The sequence below is a fragment of the Suncus etruscus genome, chromosome 6 (assembly GCF_024139225.1).
Source record: "Suncus etruscus isolate mSunEtr1 chromosome 6, mSunEtr1.pri.cur, whole genome shotgun sequence".
Classification (NCBI taxonomy): domain Eukaryota; kingdom Metazoa; phylum Chordata; class Mammalia; order Eulipotyphla; family Soricidae; genus Suncus; species Suncus etruscus.
Window position 1 is genome coordinate 100,673,027 of NC_064853.1, and position 19,280 is coordinate 100,692,306.

The 19,280-nt window shown below is 38.4% G+C and overlaps 1 protein-coding gene and 1 non-coding gene across 2 annotated transcripts in view; both read left to right on the forward strand.

Moving 5' to 3' along the window:
* STAG1 (stromal antigen 1) overlaps positions 1 to 19,280 on the forward strand; it is a 363,983-nt gene that overhangs the window by 223,509 nt on the left and 121,194 nt on the right. The window contains exons 9-10 of the mRNA XM_049775919.1: positions 5,025 to 5,098; positions 18,990 to 19,113. Of these exons, the coding sequence (XP_049631876.1) occupies positions 5,025 to 5,098; positions 18,990 to 19,113 (198 nt within the window). The remainder of the gene's footprint in view (positions 1 to 5,024; positions 5,099 to 18,989; positions 19,114 to 19,280) is intronic.
* Positions 17,243 to 17,344, forward strand: LOC126012695 (small nucleolar RNA U13). The gene has a single exon (XR_007497117.1). It is a non-coding gene; the product is annotated as a small nucleolar RNA U13 (small nucleolar RNA).

Here is a 19,280-nt window from a genome sequence, read left to right on the forward strand (position 1 = left end):
ACTTTCCCACCATTCATCTCCCTCTTCCCTCTCCCCCTTCCTATATTTGAGACAGGAATTCTACTTTTTTCACTAAGTACCATTGCCATAATAGTTGTTAGTGTAGTTATTTTTCTAGCTGCACTCACAACTCTTTGTGGTAAGCTTTATATTATGGGCAGATCCTTCTTGCCCTCATCTCTATTGTCTCTGGGTATTTTTACATTAATGTCTTTTATTTTTCTTAAATCCCATAGATGAGTGAGACTGTTCTGTGTCTCTCTCTTCCTCTGACTTATTTCACTCAGCATAATAGTTTCATTGTCCGTCTACGTATAGGAAAATGTTATAACTTCATTTTTCCTGACAGCTTCAAAGTATTTCATTATGTATATGTACACTAATACTTACATTTGATGACTCTACTCATCACTCATGGCTGTGCTCAGGGGACTTTATGGGGTGCTGGGGATCAAACCCAGTGCCAGTTACATGTAAAACAAACACCTTACCCACTGTATTATCTAGCACCTATTTTTATTTTTAAATACTAAATGCAACAAATAATGGTACGGGGGGTGTTTGTTTGTTTGTTTTTGTTTTGTTTTATGGGCCATACCCAGCAGCGTTTAGGGGTTTCTCCTGGCTCTGCACTCAGAAATCACTCCTGGCTCGGGAGACCATATGGGATGCTGTAGATTGATCCCGCATATATACTGGGTCAGCCATATGTAAGGCAAATGCCCTACCACTGTGCTACCACTCCGGCCCCAACAAATAATTTTGTAAACATAGTAAATTGCCATAATTAAACTTATCTACTCCAAAGGCAATCCCAAATTTAGTAAAACCTGAAACAAAGCATACAGCAGAAGTATAAAACAGAAGTATAAGTCTTAAAGTAGTGTCACATTTAATTTTTACAATAAAAGCAAATGTTTTGCTTAGTATTACTTCAAGAAAAGTTAGAATAAGAAATATCGTTTTGTGGGGCCAGAGTGGTGGTGCAAGCAGTAAGTCGTCTGCCTTGTGCGTGGTAGCCTAGAACAGACTGTAGTTTGATCCCCAGCGTCCTATATGGTCCCCAAGCCAGGACCAATTTCTGAGCGCATAGCCAGGAGTAACCCCTGAGCATTATCCAGTGTGCCCCCCCCCAAATCATTTTGTAGTTTTGTCTCAGTGATTGTTTTTCTTCTGAGTTTCAAATGAGGTTGAATTTTAGTTTGTTTTTTAATTATCATTTTGTTATTTAAGCACCATGGTTACAAATATGTTCATAATTGAGTTTTAGCCATAAAATTTACACCACCACCCCTTACCAATTTAACTTTCCCACCATCAATGTTCTCCATTTCCCTCCTTCTCCAATCCCTGTTTGTCTTTGAGACAGGCTCTGTATTTTTCTTACTATCATTGTCATGGTAGTTGTTAGTGTAGTTATTTCTCTTACAACACTTATCATTCTTTGTGATAAGCTTCTTTAGTTGTGTTTTTGAAATTGCTATCTTTGATGTAGTTTATTTAGTTCTTCATTCTCCAAATGATGTCTATAATCTTTACTATCATTTATGACTTTTATTTTTGTAACTTGTATATTAGTAGGAGTCAATCAGGTTCAGAATACAGGCTATACAAATTTCTACATTCACAGATTTGAATTCATATGTTCTAAATCTATGGGCTCATATTATAATCACAGCTAGGACAGGATTTTTCTACCTTTATACCTGCAATCTGGCATCTGATGTTTGGACCAGTGGTTAAGAGACCACTGATTTAAAAGAGAGAGAGAGAGAGAGAGAGAGAGAGAGAGAGAGAGAGAGAGAGAGAGAGAGAGAGAGAGAGAGAGAGAGAGAGAAGGAAGGAAGGAAGGAAGGAAGGAAGGAAGGAAGGAAGAGAGAGAGAGAGAGAGAGAGAGAAAGAAAGAAAGAAGGAAGGAAGGAAGGAAGGAAGGAAGGAAGGAAGGAAGGAAGGAAGGAAGGAAGGAAGGAAGGAAGGAAGGAAAGAAGGAAGGAAGGAAGGAAGGAAGAAAGAGAGAGAAAGAAAGGAAGGAAGGAAGGAAGGAAGGAAGGAAGGAAGGAAGGAAGGAAGGAAGGAAGGAAGGAAGGAAGGAAGGAAGGAAGGAAGAAAGAAAGAAAGAAAGAAAGAAAAAAAAAAAGAGACCACTGATTTAGGTGGAATGATATGTTTTGGGTTTTTTTTTTTCTATTTTGTTTCTGGTTTGGGGCCACATCCAGCAGTGCTTAGGGGTTACTTTTGGCTCTGCATTCAGAAGTTGCTCCTGGCAGGCTTGGGGGACCATATGGGATTTCAGGAATCAAACTGGTTTTGTCCAGGATTGGCCTCATGCAGGGCAAATGCCCTACCTTTGTGCTCTTTCTCTGGCTGCAAGGAATGGTATGCTTAAACAAGGACAGTGATCAAATATTTTATGGTGCTGGGGCTGGAGCAGTGCCCTTGCTAGCCTAGGACAGACCACGGTTCCATCCCCCGGCGTCCCATATGGTCCACCAAGCCAGGAGTAACACCTGGGCATCACTGAGTGTGGCCCAAAAACAAAAACAAACAAACAAACAAAAAGATGTGTGTGTGTGTATATAGATAGATAGATAGATAGATAGATAGATAGATAGATAGATAGATAGATAGATAGATAGATAGATAGATAGTATGGTACCATGAAAGCAAAATTAAATGGGGGTTAAAAAAGTGTTGAAGTTTAGACAAAGGAAATGATATTTGGAGATAAGATCTGTTCACACCTAGGAACAGTACTCTATTTTGTTAGTAATTGTACTGTTATATATCATTTTAGAGAGCAAGATATTCTGGAACTATAGGAATAATGAAACAATACTATTAATTTGCAGGCACCTATTTTATAGTATAAATGAGAAAGATAGATTGAGAATGACAAATTAAGAACAATAGTATCCAAAGCAAACTTGAGAAAGAACAACCAAACTTGAAATATACTACTTGATTTTAAACTTAGTTATAATTCTGTGTTAATTGGAAAAACATATTATTGGCATAAAAACAGATGTGCATATACTGGATCAGAACAAAAGTCCAGAAATAAACCCTTGCATGTATGGTACCTATATTGCAAATTACCCTACTAAAATAAAAAAGCAGTGTCTTCAATAAATTATCTTTCAGAAACTGTATTTTGTTGTGGTTGTTGGACCACACCTGGAAATGCTCAGGGCTTACACCTGCTCTATAAGTGAGTCACTCATGGCAGGCTCAGGGAACCATATAGAATGCCAGGGATCAAACTTGGGTCAGCTGCATGCAAGGCAAGCACCCTCCCTGCTGTACTATCACTCCAGCCCTGTTGTAAATTCTTTTTTTGTGGGGGAGTCACACCCGGCAGTGCTCAGGGGTTACTCCTGGCTCTACACTCAGAAATCGCTCCTGGCAGGCTCGGGACCATATGGGATGCCGGAGTTTGAACCACCAACCTTCTGCATGCAAGGCAAATGCCTTACCTCCATGCTATCTCTCTGGACCCTGTTGTAAATTTTTTAACATAAAGCCTACAACCCTCCAAATTCTATAAAACATAGGTTATAAAGTTCCCTGATATTCTTGGGTTTTTTTTTCAAATTTGAAGTCAAAAGTAGAAATAACTATATGGTACCAAAAGTATGAAAGCTTCTGCACAACAAAGGAAATATCAAAAGGCAATTTATGAAGTCAGTGAAAATCATATGGAGAACAACATTTAAAATGAAAGAACTGATACAGCAGCATTTGTCTTAAGTAAATAAAATGCAACTGTAAACCACAATGAGATCAAATCACTTTTTTTTTTTTTTTTTGGTTTTTTTGGGCCACACCCGGCGGTGCTCAGGGGTTACTCCTGGCTGTCTGCTCAGAAATAGCTCCTGGCAGGCACGGGGGACCATATGAGACACCGGGATTCGAACCAACCACCTTTGGTCCTGGATTGACTGCTTGCAAAGCAAACGCCGCTGTGCTATCTCTCCGGGCCCGAAAATGAAGATTTTAATCAAAACTATAGCTGTACTTCTTTGCTTATTGATACATTATTTGTAAGCTAATACATGGAAACAGCTTTGTATCAGTGGGTGAATGGATAAAATATGTGTATATACAGATAAAATTCTAATAAATTTGACATCTTGGATAAAACTGAATGCCTGTCAAAATTCCTGATCCCATTCTCAAACAGTATGTGTAGAGTCAGAATCTTGGATTTTTAATTAAATTAATGTTCAACAAATTGGTTGTACTCTGGAGGCTCTCCTTTGTCCAGGTGTTCCCTAAACTTAACATGGACCCATAACAGGAAATAATAAGGCCCTTGGGAGGTATGTATGACTAGTATGAATGAGAATTATGTTTGCCATTTGAGTAAATAGCCAAATGATATATTTTCTTGAGTCAACAGTATTATGCTATAGAGAAAAGCAAAAACCATCAGATTTGCAATTATACCCTACAATATAAAACAAATAAATGACTGAGTTCAGTTGCTGAAACATATTGATGTTTGTCAAATGAGAAATAAGTTAAAGACTCATTGGTGGAGCCAGGAAGGTAGCACTAGAGGTAAGGTGTCTGCCTTGCTAGCGCTAGCATAGGGCGGATCGCGGGGCTACGGTTCGCTCCCCCGGCGTCCCATATGGTCCCCCCAAGCCAGGAGTGATTTCTGAGCGCATAGCCAGGAGTAACCCCTGAGCGTCAAATGGGTGTGTCCCAAAAACCAAAAAAAAAAAAAAAAAAAAGACTCATTGGTGATAACTAGGTTAATAGTACTCTAGTATTGAGAGGAGTAATTAAATACAAAATAAAAATTAAGAGAAGTTAGTCACAAAATAAAACTTTTTGTTTATCTTTGTTCATGTATGTTGTGTAGATAATGGTAATTATCTTGCAGTTTATTCAAATACCAAATCATTATTTTTCTCTGGAATAGTGTTATATAAGTCATTCTATATGTGACATAGATTTAATAACCTAATCTTAATAAAATCAGGTATACTTACATGTATTTTTAAATTTTTTTGTTTCAGCTGCAAGAAAATCAAGATGAAATTGAAAATATGATGAACTCTATTTTTAAGGGTATTTTTGTTCATAGATACCGGTAAGGAACTTAAAATTCACTTTGCTTTTTTTTTGGTTTTTGGTTTTTGGTTCATACCTAGCAGTGCTCACGGGTTACTCCTGGCTCTACACTCAGAAATCGCCCCTGGCAGGCTCCGGGGACCATATGGGATGCCGGGATTCCAACCACAGTCCTTCTGCATGCAAGGCAAATGCCTTACCTCCATGCTATTTCTCCTGCCCCTCCCTTTGCTTTTTTTATTGAAACAATGTATTGCTTCTTTGTTGTGCTTTATGGTAAGCAAACATAAAAGTGTTAAGCATCATGAATTTGTTAATCAACTCTAGTTTAGTTGCTTGAAAGCCAGGTACTGGAGAGATAAGAGTGATTGGAGGAGTTGGGGTATGCTGGCCCAGTCAGACACTAGTTAACTGAGAAAAGTTATCCTTCAAAACCAGTTTATTCTCACTGTGAGGCTAGGGATTCAGATAGGACTGGTTTGGCAGTGTATAAGGAGTTGAGATACAAAAGGAAAAAAAATGGTCCTTTTTTTTTTCTTAATCTTTATTTATTTATTGATCGATTAATTGGTTTCTGGGCCACACCCGGCCGTGCTCAGGGGTTACTCCTGGCTCTGCACTCAGAAATTGCCCCTGGCAGGCCAGGGGACCATATGGGATGCCAGGAATTGAGCCAAGCTGCATGCAAGGCAAACACCCTACTGCTGTGCTAACTGTCCAGCCCCAAGAAAGGTCCTTTACTTGAGGATATTCACATAGCATAAATTATTTACTGAATCCTGAAGAATAGATGGAGATAAGGATAGTTTGTTGCTTTTAATATTTTACAATCATTTGTAATAATGGTTAAATAACATCCATCTTCTTTTAGGAATATATGATAATTTTCAGGAACCTTTTCAGAGGTCAGAGTGTTTGTTCTTTTTTTCTCTTCAATCCATAACTCAACCAGGTTTGATATTTAATATATAATTCATGAAAACATCTTTTCAGATTGAAGATTCAGGCAAATTCCAATATAGATTGTAAAATTTAAAGGATTAAATATATGAAAACAATATTGAATCTCTAATGCTAGTTCACTTGCCATATTGTTGTTTTTCTTGTTTTGTTTTTTTTTTAAGAATATTCTTATATTTTGATTTTTCTTTTCTTTTTTTTCAAAATCTGGACTGCAAAGGGCTGGAGTGATAGTACGTATTTACCTTGCAGAAGGTTGACCTGGGTTCAACCATTTCCCAGACCCCACCAGGAATGATCCCTGAGTTTACAGAGGCAGAAGTAAGCCCTGAGAACTGCTGGGTGTGGCCCCAAAACAAGCAACAAGCATAAATAATAAAAGGAATGCAATGCTGGTATACAATATAACATGAATGAATCTAAACAAACCTATGTGAAAGGCCTATTTACAAAAGATACTAGGGCTGGAGCTATAGTACAGCAGGGAAGGCATTTGCTCTGCATGTGGCCTACTGGGGTTTGAGCTCCAGCATCCCATATGGTCCCTGGAGCACTGCCAGGAGTTTAGTCCTGAGTGAAGAGCCTTAACATCACTAGGTGTGATCCCAAAACCAAAATATATGTATAATATACCTATATGTAATGATTGTGTTTATATAAAATATCTTGAATAAGAAAATCTATAAACTATTGCTGCAATTGCTATGTGCAGGAAACTTGAAGTATTGAAAGAGATGACTCAGGGTTTTTTTTGTAGGTGCTGTGAATGTAGACTGTAAATAAGATACCCCCAGCTTGGCCAGGCATGACACCTGAGCACAGAACCAGGAGTATGCCCTGAGCACAGTTAAGGGTGACCCTCACTCCAAATTTCTCAATTAGGAGTATTAAATTTAGATCCCTTTGGTATGATTTCCCAACATGAAGCTCAGCACAGAGATTGTTGGATGCAGTCACAGAAATAATTACACTGAGAACTATCATAAAAGGAAAGCCTATCTAGAGTACAAGCCGGTGTGGAGTGGGGAGGAGGGACACTTGGGATTTTGGTGATGGGAGTGTTGCACTGGTGAATGTGAAAAAATCAAGAGGAAAAAAATAGTTTCCAAAATAAATAAACAAATAAATAATAACTGCAGTGCCTGACCCAAGAGTAAGTGGAGAAGGGGCCGGAGAGTTAGCATGGAAGTGGGGCATTTGCCTTGCATGCAGAAGGTCGGTGGTTCGAATCCCGGCATCCCATTTGGTCCCCTGAGCCTGCCAGGAGTGATTTCTGAGCGTAGAGCCAAGTATAGCCACTGAGTGCTGCCGGTGTGACCCAAAAACCAAAAAAAATAAAGAGTAATGGAAAGCAAACTCTGTGAAACCCCCTCTCTCATGTACGCTGCATTCTAATGATTTGGAATTAATTCCCTTCTGATGTCTCTTTGAAATCATTCATATCACTTGCCATATTATTATGGAGGAAATTGTACTCTTATTCCCAGTTCTAAATTCAAAACATTCTGATTAAAGAAACTCTGGAGAGGCTGGAATACAGTGAGTCAGGAGCTTGCCTTGCATACAGCTGACCTGGGTTTGATACTGGTATTCCAGATAGTCCCCCAATCACCAGCGGGATTGATTCCTGAGCACCAGTGAGTGTACTTCCCCCACCCCCAACAAAAAAATACAGGAAAAGGGAGGGAGGAAAGAAGGAAGTAAAGGAAACAAAATTCTGGATTTGTACTAGTGTAATATTTATTGAAAATTTTAATCTATATGGCCTTAATAAAATATTATCCTATGTTTTTAAAAAATTCGTTTCCTGGGCCCGGAGAGATAGCACAGCGGCATTTGCCTTTTAAGCAGCCAATCCAAGACCAAAGGTGGTTGGTTTGACTCCCGGTGTCCCATATGGTCCCCCGTGCCTGCCAGGAGCTATTTCTGAGGAGATAGCCAGGAGTAACCCCTGAGCAACGCCAGGTGTGGCCCAAAACAAAAAAAACAAACCAAAAAAATTCGTTTCCTACTTTCTGCTCTGTATATTCACCTTGAATAGTTCTATTAACAGTCTTCTATACATGCCTCTGAATGGTGAAAGAAGTTAACATTAAAAGTTACCATGGGGGTAGAGCGATAGCACAGCGATAGGGCATCTGCCTTGCTCGTTAGCCTAGGATGGACCAAGGTCTCATCCCCCAGCATCCCATATGGTCCCCCAAGCCAGGAGCGATTTCTGAGCGCATAGCCAGGAGTAACCCCTGAGCATCATCACGGGGTGTGGCCCAAAATTAAAAAAATGTTACCACTTTGGATAATATAACACTTTTGTTTTGTTACATAATTTCTTTATTAAGCACCCTGATTACAGAATTGTTCATAGTTGAGTTTCACTTACAGAATGTACACTTCCCTTCACCATTGCAACTTGCAGCCATCAAAGACCCCCATTTCCTCTCTTCCCTACCTGTCCCTGAGGCAGGCATTTTCTTCTAATTCTCAGTCTCTCTCCCTTCCTCTCCATTCCTTTCCCCCTTTCTCCTTTTTTTTTCCCTCTCTTCCTCTCTACCCCTCTCAATCTCTCTTTCCTTTTTATTTTTTTTTGTTTTTGTTTTTTGGGCCATACCCGGTGATGCTCAGGGGTTACTTCTGGCTATGCGCTCAGAAATCCCTCCTGTCTTGGGGGACCGTATGGGACACCAGGGATCGAACGGAGGCCCATCCTGGATCAGCCACGTGAAAGACAAACACCCTACCGCTGTGCTATTGCACTGGTCCCTGAACACTCTTATCCAAATACAAATTCATGACAAATACATATCTCCCCCAAAGACTTTCTAAGAATTAAAAACTAATTAATTCTTTCTAGGTGTTTGGGCCAAGGCACAACCCCAGTAAGAAAGTTTTTTTGGAGACCGGGTTTAATGGGGGAATAGGCAAGGCAGGGAAGCTAGGGGCCTTATAGCCAATCTCTAGGCCAGGAGAGGGTGGGGGGTGGAGAGGGAGAGGGCTAAAGTTGAGTGAGACCATGGTGAGAGATCAGACAGAGAGAGGATCAGAAGAAAGGGAAAATCAAGAGAAGCAGTAGGGCAACAGAATTAATGAGTCTAATCAACAATTTTTTCTGTAGTCTGTTGAAACCATCCAGCAAAGCAATTGGGGAGAAGCAGCCAGCCTCTCACTTGAGCTGGGGGACTTATGTGCTTAACAGGCAACTGCCTTTAAACAACTGTTACAAGGGGACCCTCAAAACTGATTTCTGAGCCCTAAAAGCAACAGGCCCCCCTTATGGCTGACAAGGGGCCATAGGCATCTATACTCCAAGATCAGGCATTAATCTTTTTTTGTGTGTGTGTTAAAAGCATTTATAACAAGAGATGAGATAATAATAATACTTAATAGTTGGAACATGCAAGCTTATTTAGGTGATTCTGGCATAGGTATTTGCATTTTTATTTATTTGTTTGTTTATTTTGGTTTTTGGGCCACATTTAGTTATGCTCAGGGGTTACTCCTGGCTATGCACTACGCTACTGACTTGGGGGACCTGATGGGACACCGGGGGATCAAATTGAGGTTCGTCCTGGATCAGTCTCGTACAAGGGAAATGCCATATCGCTGTGCTATTGCTCCAGCCCCAATATTTGCATTTTTAAAAGAAAAAATTGTATTGAATCACTATGGGATAGAGTTGCAAGTTTATTTTATTTACAATTTTTAATTTACTTTATTTAAACATTATGGTTTACAAAGTTGTTCATAATAGTTTTGCTCCCACCCTTCACCCTGCCCTCTTTATTGTCTGCTTGTGTAGCAGATGCCCCCCTCTCTTTCTCATTCTCACTCTCTCTCCCCCCTCATTCTTATTTATTACTTTTCTTTTAGACACTGTGGTTTGTTATATTGTTACTAAAAGGGTATATCACCTTTTAATACCCAGTTCTTACTTGGAATGATAATTTCCAATTATCATACTCATAGTGCATCCTTCTCTGCCCTAACTATACTCCCTCACTATTTAAGGCAAGATTTTTGCCATGGACTCATCTGAATTGTCTATGGATATTATCATACTATCTTTTTTCTTAAACCTCATTAACAATTGAGATTATTCTATATCTGTACTCTTTCTCTGACTCATGTTCCTCATTATAATACTTTATATCTATCCTGTATAAGCAAGTTTCATTACTTTATTTTTCCTAATAGCTGTTTAGATGTACTATGCTTTCTTTATCCACTCATTTGTTCTCTGGTATTGGATTGTTTCTAGATTCTGACTACTGTGACTAGTGCTGCAATGAATGTAGGAGTACTGAGAGCTTTTCCACATTGCATTTTGGAGCTCCTTGAGTTCACCTAGGTATATTGCTAGAGGGGTATTGCTGGATCATACAGAAGCTCGATTTCTAATTTTTTGAGGAATATTCATGTTGTTTTAAAAAATGGCTGGACCACCTAGGGATGTATTCTATGAACACAAAAATACAATACAAAAATCCCTTCCTCACACCTATATTCATCGCAGTGTTGTTTACAATAGCCAGACTCTGGAAACAGCCTAGATGCCCCTCAATAGATGAATGGCTAAAGAAACTATGGTACACATATACAATGGAATATTATGCAGCTGTCTGAAGAGATGAAGTCATGAAATTTTTCTTTTTTTTGGGGGGGGGTGTTGGGCCACACCCGGTGGCACTCAGGCTATCTGCTCAGAAATAGCTCCTGGCAGGCACCGGAAACCTTATGGGACGCTGGGATTTGAACCAACCACCTTAGGTCCTGGGTCGGCTGCTTGCAAAGGCAAACACCGCTGTGCTATCTCTCCGGCCCCTATGAAATTTTTCTTTTTTTTTTTTTTTGTGGTTTTTTTGGGTCACACCAGCAGTGTTCAGGGGTTATTCCTGGCTCCAGGCTCAGAAATTTCTCCTGGCAGGCACGGGTGGACCATATGGGATGCCGGGATTCGAACCGATGACCTTCTGCATGAAAGGCAAATGTCTTACCTCCATGCTATCTCTCCGACCTCCCTATGAAATTTTTCTATACTGAATATGGAACCTATTATGCTGAGTGAAATAAGTCTGAGGGAGAGAGATTAGCACAAGAATGGTCTCACTCATCTATGGGTTTTGAGAAAATGAAAAACATTTGTGTACTGATTCTCAGAGACAAAATAGAGGAGGACTGGATGGTCCAGCTCCCGACATGAAGCTCACTACAGAAATTGTTGGGTGCAGTCACAGAAATAATTACATTGAGACTTATCATAAAAAAATGTGACTGAATGAGGGAAGTAGAAAACCTGTCTAGAGTACAGGCCAGTATGGGTTGGGGAGAAGGGACACTAGGGATATTGGTGATGGGAACGTTGCACTGGTGAAGGGTTTTTTCATATATTTAAAAAATCAAGAGAGAAAAAAAAGAATTATATACAATTCAAATTTCAGTGACTATAGTTCTAGTTTGAGTGGAAAAGTCAGTATAAAAAAATGAAAATCATGAGATCATTTTTAACTTGCAATGGTTATAGAAAGAGGCACTGTCTCTTATGAAATTTTGGAAAGAATATTGATCTCTTGTTGGAATAATTTTCAATATTATAATTTTATTCTTTATTTTCTTTTATCTCTTCTTGTTTTGTTCTAATATTTCATCACTTACCTTGTACATTAAAGCTCACATATATAATTTACTTTTCTTAAGTAAGAAATCACTTTGCACACTTTGTTAGCATTCCCTGTATTCCTGTGTTTGACACATAGAATTAAAGAATTTTCTTTCTGTACTTAGGCTATTTATTCATTGTCAATGTATACAGGGTAATCTGAGCCATAAAATACATTGTAGAATTTCTTGAGGGTACTTGTTCCAAGAAAACTGGCATTATCCTGGGAAAAGAACAGATGTTCTGATAAAAAAAAAATTAAAGGCATATATTTGAATTATTAAAAAAAAAAAAGGCTGGACCAGTTGACATTTTCGCCAGCAGTCCCTTTCTATCTGCATCTGCACCAGCACTAGTGTTAGACTTTTTTTTATGATTTTCAGCTGTACAGTGTTCAAGTTCCCATGCATTCACCAGTGTCCTCTTCCTTCCACAAATGTCTCCAGTTTTTTCTTGCCTCACAACTTTTGCATCAGTAACCAAGATTTTAATTAAAGCTGGAGTCCTTTAAACATTTGACTAGGGTTGAACGATTAGGTTGAGGCAGAAAACCCATGTGCTTGCCACTTGAAGTACTGTATAGAGTAGCCAAAATGTTTTGAAGATAGTAGTCAATTGACTTTTATTCAGAGAAAGAACAAAACAGAAGTCATAATGTCCTTGTTGATACAATATTATGATTTTTTTTTTTTTTTTTGTGGTTTTTGGGTTACACCCGGTGCTCAGGGGTTACTCCTGGCTCCATGCTCAGAAATTGCTCCTGGCAGGCACCGGGGACCATATGGGACGCCGGGATTCGAACTGATGACCTTCTGCATGAAAGGCAAACGCCTTACCTCCATGCTATCTCTCCGGCCCCGATCCAATATTATGAGTCGAAATTAGTCAATTTTTACCACAGAATATGTGTGAGACAAGTTACTAAGTATCCCATGCTCAAAAGACTTTGTTTCTACCAAAGCAAATATTAATAAAGGCCTCCTAAACAAATTTTAAAATCTCCACAACGGGAAGAAATAGTATATCAAATGGGGTACTTTTGTGCGTAACCAACCCAGGTTGGATTTCTGACATCCCATATGATCCTCCCCCCACAACTCTACCATGAGTGATTTCTGAGTGCAGAGCTAGAAGTAAGTCCTGTAAGCCAGGTGTGGCCCAAAAATAAAAACAAAGCACTTCCACAAAGTAAAGATTTATGTTTAGAGAATGATTAGCTGGCTGTCATCAGTAGACTTAGTGCATTGGGATTCAGAACCTGAAAAATGACAAATCATCTTGGAATTCGTGACAGCGTGGACAGTTGTCACCCATAGTAAAAATCTGGAGTTAGAGAAGAGAATTAAAGTTTTTGATAGCAATAGGTGAATTAAGACTGGCTTTTGGGACTGGAGAGAGAGCTCCAGGAACTCTATAATAGACTTTGCTTACTAGAGGCCTGGGTTGGACTCCCTTCACCACCTGGTCCCCTCAGCACTATTAGCAGTAACCATCAAACACTGAGCCAGGAGTATTCACTGAAATTCAAAAACAAAAACAAAGAGATTCCTGTCCTCTGAATCAGGATTTCACAGTTATTACAAAATATTGGCAGTACACAACAGAAAGGTTGCTTTTTTTTTTTGGCTTTTTGGGTCACACCCGGCAGCGCTCAGGGGTTCCTCCTGGCTCTACGCTCAGAAATTGCCCCTGGCAGGCACCTGGAACCATATGGGATGCTGGGATTCGAACCTTCTGCATGAAAGGCAAACGCCTTACCTCCATGCTATCTCTCCAGTCCCAGAAAGGTTGCTTTTCAAGTACATAAATTTTTAGGAATCTAATACATGAAGAAAATGTCATTAGAGGAGCCAGACTGATACTACAGTAGGTAGGTGTGCTTGCCTAGGATTCAGCCAACCTGGTTTTGATCACCAGCATCCTCCTGTGGTACTCAGAGCACCACCAGAAGTAATTCCTCAGTGCAGGGCCAAGAGTAACCCCTGAGCATCCCTGATCGTGGCTAAAAAGAGGAAAAAACAAAACAAAACAAAAGGCCTTAGAAAATAAGCTTTGATTTGTTTATAAAGGATTTGGGTGTATGGGAGATAGCTCAAAGGACTAGTGCTGGGGTCTGCGAGGTGGCGCTAGAAGTAAGGTGTCTGCCTTGCAAGCGCTAGCCAAGGAAGGACTGTGGTTCGATCCCCTGATGTCCCATATGGTCCCCCCAAGCCAGGGGCAATTTCTGAGCACTTAGCCAGGAGTAACCCCTGAGCATCAAACGAGTGTGGCCCGAAAAACCAAAAAAAAAATAAAATAAAATAAGGGACTAGTGCTTCTGCTCCTTAATAACTATTTCTCAGCTTGGAAAGTTATATATACCATATATACTTGAGTATAAGCCAACCCTAGTATAAGTTATCCCCCCCATTTTACTCTAAAACTGGATAATCTTAGTGACTCAAGTATAAGTCGAGGTGGAAAATGCAGCAGCCACTGGTGAACTTCGAAAATAAGAATATATACCCAAAACAATTACAATAATTGAGGAATCAGTAGACTAAATGTTTTCCAATATTTATTGCTAAAGAAAAACTGTAAACTGGCAACAAAACTTTAAAACTTTAAATAAAGTGCAGAAAACTGTAGTTTAACAGGTAATCAAGTTAAATCACAAAGGTTAAAATCCTTCAAAACTGGATTCCTCATCATCATCATCTGTATGTCCAAATAGCTTCAGCTGTATCTGATGTGACAATATCAGCATAGACATTGTCATCATCACTGAGTTTACAGATATCATCACTGCAGTCGATCTCATACAAAGCACAGAATATTGTGGGTCCGATAGTTCAGTGGCATCCAGTTCAGTTCAGCCGCCTACCTCTTCAGCTCAGCCTCGACTTGTGGACTGAGCTGAAGCACCACTTCCTTTAGCAGACGGCAGGAGACAACTGGAGACTACATGAATTTGATTTGTGCTGGAAAAACTCAGCATATACTCTATTATATACGGTATCTTGCATTTTTAACATATGTTACTGCAAATGAAACTTATTGATGTTTTGGTATAATGTTTTTGTTCACACCAAATTTATTTCTGAATGTGTTGATAGTGTTTGAAAAATTGTCTCCTAGGGAAACTTACATGTGATATGCACAGGAGACTAGAATGTTCATTGTTAATACCAAAAGCTTGGAAAACAAATTGTTGGTGAGGGAAAATAGAATGTTCTCGGAATTAACAGTGGGGCAGGAAAGATAACTCAAAGTCATTTGCATTCCCCTGAGTATCAAGCAGGGAGTAGCTTTCAGACACTGCCAGATGTGGTCCCAAAATTATACATATACACAAAACTGGAAAACATAATTTTTAGTAAATGTTGAAAAGATATTGGTAGGATATTATATGATTTCAGAATATGCTAAATAACGTGTTGTTTAAGCATAAAGGTATAGATGGGAATCATTATGCAAGTACATTATTTTACTCACAAAAAGATACAGGAGACAAAAGAAAAATTTCATTGAGTATATATTTTTAAACTAACAGTATATACAGTGATACTCATATTAGACTCTAAATTCAAATTCTGGAATTTTTATATTTAGGATGTTTCTAAATATGGATATAGGATATTTCAGAACATCCTTTCATGACTGTAACAAAACTTTATACTAGATTATCATTGTCTTGATTAATGACACAGCTAAAAGATTATAACAATTGACATTTATAGATTAATAGGTACAAAACTAAGTATTATATTTTTACTAATTTGTACTAATTGTACTAATTTAATACTGATTGTTCTAACTAATTTGTATTAATTGTACTAATCTGATTCTATGTTTTATTTGTTTTTTTGTTTTGGGCCATATCCAGTAATGTTTGAAGGGTTATTCTTGGTGAGCTTTGGGAAACATATGGGCTGTCAAGAATCAAATCCAGGACAGCAGTGTCCAAGGCAACTGCCATATTCACTGTTCTATGGCTCAGGCTCAGTAATCTCATTTTTAAGGTAACTGTGTGAGATCTGGCTATAGTTACTATTCCTAATCTTTATACTAGAGAAATGCAAAACAAGCAATTTAAGAATTGCTTAAAGCCCAAGTGAAAGCAGAGATTAACAGATGGGAATATATTAAGCTGAGAAGCTTTTGCACCTCAAAGGAAATAGTGCCCAGGATACAAGAGCCACCCACTGAGTGGGAGAAACTATTCACCCAATACCCATCAGACAAGGGGCTAATCTCCAAAATATACAAGGCATTGACAGAACTTTACAAGAAAAAAACATCTAACCCCATCAAAAAATGGGGAGAAGAAATGAACAGACACTTTGACAAAGAAGAAATACACATGGCCAAAAGACACATGAAAAAATGCTCCACATCACTAATCATCAGGGAGATGCAAATCAAAACAACTATGAGGTACCACCTCACACCCCAGAGATTGGCACACATCACAAAGAATGAGAATAAACAGTGTTGGCAGGGATGTGGAGAGAAAGGAACTCTTATCCACTGCTGGTGGGAATGCCATCTAGTTCAACCTTTATGGAAAGCGACATGGAGATTCCTCGAAAAACTGGAAATCGAGCTCCCATACGATCCAGCTATACCACTCCTAGGAATATACCCTAGGAACACAAAAATACAATACAAAAACCCCTTCCTTACATCTATATTCATTGCAGCACTATTTACCATAGCAAGATTCTGGAAACAACCCGGTATCCCATGTGGTTCCCTGAGCGCTGCCAGTGTGACCCAACCCCCCACCCAAAATTGTCTCACTTGTTGGCACTCAGGGCTTATTTATAACTCTAGGTATAGGGATATGTTTCTGGCTGTGCTCATGGGACCGCCTGTCGTGCCAGGGATCAAACAGAGATAAACTAATGGGACTATTTTAAACTGAGAATCTTCTGCAACTCAAAAGAAATGGTGACTAGAATACAAAGGCTACTTATAAAATGGGAGAAACTATTCACCCAATACCCAACAGATAAAGAGATAATATCTAAAATATACATGGTACTGAAAGAAATTAACAAAAAAAAAAAAAACATCGAACCCTATCATAAAGTAGTTAGATGAACAGACACTTTCTCGAAGAAGAAATATAAATGGCCAAAAGCACATGAAAAAGTGCTCCACATCACTAAATATTAGAAAGAGAACAAATCAAAGCAACAATGAGGTACCATCTCATGCCACAAAGACTGGCAGGCATCTCAGAAATCAGAAACAATGAATGCTGGTGGGGAAGTGGAGAAAGAAACTCATTCACTGCTGATGGGAATGCAGTCTACTCCAGCCTTTGTAAAAAACATTATGGAGATGCCTCAAAAAATTGGAAATTGAACTCCCATATGATCCAGCTATACCACTCCTAAAGATATACCTTAAGAATACAAAAAAAAAAAAAATATATATATATATATATATACACACACAAAAATGCCTTCTACATTTAAGTGCAGTGCTATTTACAATACTCAGAATCTGGAAACAACTCAGATGTTCCACAACAGATGAGTGGCTAAAGAAACTGTTGTACAGATCCTTTCCCAGTTCATAAGCACGATGATCAGGTTTTTACACACTTGTGTGATATGCCTCCCTTCAACCTTGTTACGACGTTGGCACATGACCCTTCTGACATGAAAAAAAAAAAGTAAGAAACTGGTACATATACACAATGGAATACTATCCAGCCATCAGGAAAAATGAAGTCATCAAATTTTCCTATACATGGATGGACATGGAAACTATTATGCCTAGTGAAATAAGTCAGAGGAGGAGAAATAGACAGAATAGACTCATCTATGGAATTTAAGAAAATCAAAGATATTATTGTAATAAAACACAGAGACAATGGAGAGGAGGACTGGAAGGATAGGCTCACAATATAAAGCTTGCCAAAGAGTGATGAGTTCAGTTAGAGAAATAACTACACTGACAATTACCATGACAATGGTAGTGAGATAAATAGAATGCCTGTCTTGAATACTGGCACGGGGTGGGGGAGGAGACAGTAAGGGGCTTTAGTTGTGGGAATGTTACACTGGTGAAGGGGGATATTCTTTTCTACTGAAACCCAACTACAAATATGTTTGTAATTATGATGCTTAAATAAAGATAATGTTACTAAAAAATTTAGTTTATTTGTGTTTGCTTAATACAGGGGTCTTCAAACTACAGCCCGCGGGCCACATATTGTATTTATTCACATTTTGTTTCTTCACTTCTAAATAAGATATATGCAGTGTGCATAGAAATTTGTTCATAATTTTTGTTTTTACTATAATCTGACCCTCCAACAGTCTGAAGGACAGTGAACTGGACCCCTGTTTAAAAAGTTTGAGGACCCCTGGATCAACGATGCACTTACTTTGAAAAACAAATTTTGAATTTTACAGTAGCCTGTATTGGATATTTGTGCTCTTTTTTTTATCAGAAAATTTAATGTATTTTTAAATTAGGATGCTAAAAGAAAACCAAAGGCTATTTTATGACCTAGTGAAAAATAGAGCAATTGATTCAAAATAAGGTTATCCATAGATGCATTTTCCCCCCACCATTTGGTATTGATAGTTTTTTTATTTCTTTTTATGTCAGAACTTGGGAAATTTGGGGACCATATGCAGTCCTAGAAATAAACTTGGACATCTTATAAATATATATATATATATATACACACATATATATATACTTATATATAAATAAATGAATAAATATCAAGAACCTGCGCTTCTTGTCTGCAATGCTGAAACCTGGCCTACCCAGCACCACGTAGAAGTCCAGGTCATAGATACCAATTTTTGGGTCATATTTGATTCCCAGATCAATGTGTTCCTGGATCCCAAAACCAAAGTTTTCAGTATCAGAAAGGTTGTTTTTCATAACTCGTAGTCTCTCAATAAACTTGCATCTTATTTGTTGCACTGTCATTTGGGCCCAGTATTGGTTTTTGTTTGCTTATTTTTATTTAAATTTGAGCCATTCCCAGTGCTGCTCTGAGATTATTCCCCACTCATTGATCATACATGTCAAGGATCAAAACTTGGCCCCCTGCATGGAAAGCATATATTTGATCTTTTAAGTTAACTCCTCAGAATTTTGTTTTAATACATGAAACTAGGAGTGACGTATGATATAATTCATCATATTATATATTCTATATAGTGAAACAAGAAAGTAATTTTTAACAGTATGGGAATACGTGGTTTGCTTGCTGAGTATAAAATGCTTCCATGCGGTGACAAACATTTTGTCCCCCTCTCATTGTTTTCTTCCTCTCCTTAAGTGATGCTATTGCTGAGATTAGAGCAATTTGTATTGAAGAAATTGGAGTATGGATGAAAATGTATAGTGATGCCTTCCTAAATGACAGTTATCTGAAATATGTCGGCTGGACTCTTCATGATAGGGTAAGTTTGTCTTTAAAATTTTGATAGATGTTATCCTTGTCGCAATACTAGTATGATAAAATCAGAATGACAGTTGGTTTTCAGAAGCTATGTACAAGTGAAAATCTAAAGTGAATCAGATGGAATAACTTTTTTTAAATTAATTTTTATTGTGGCCAAAATGAATT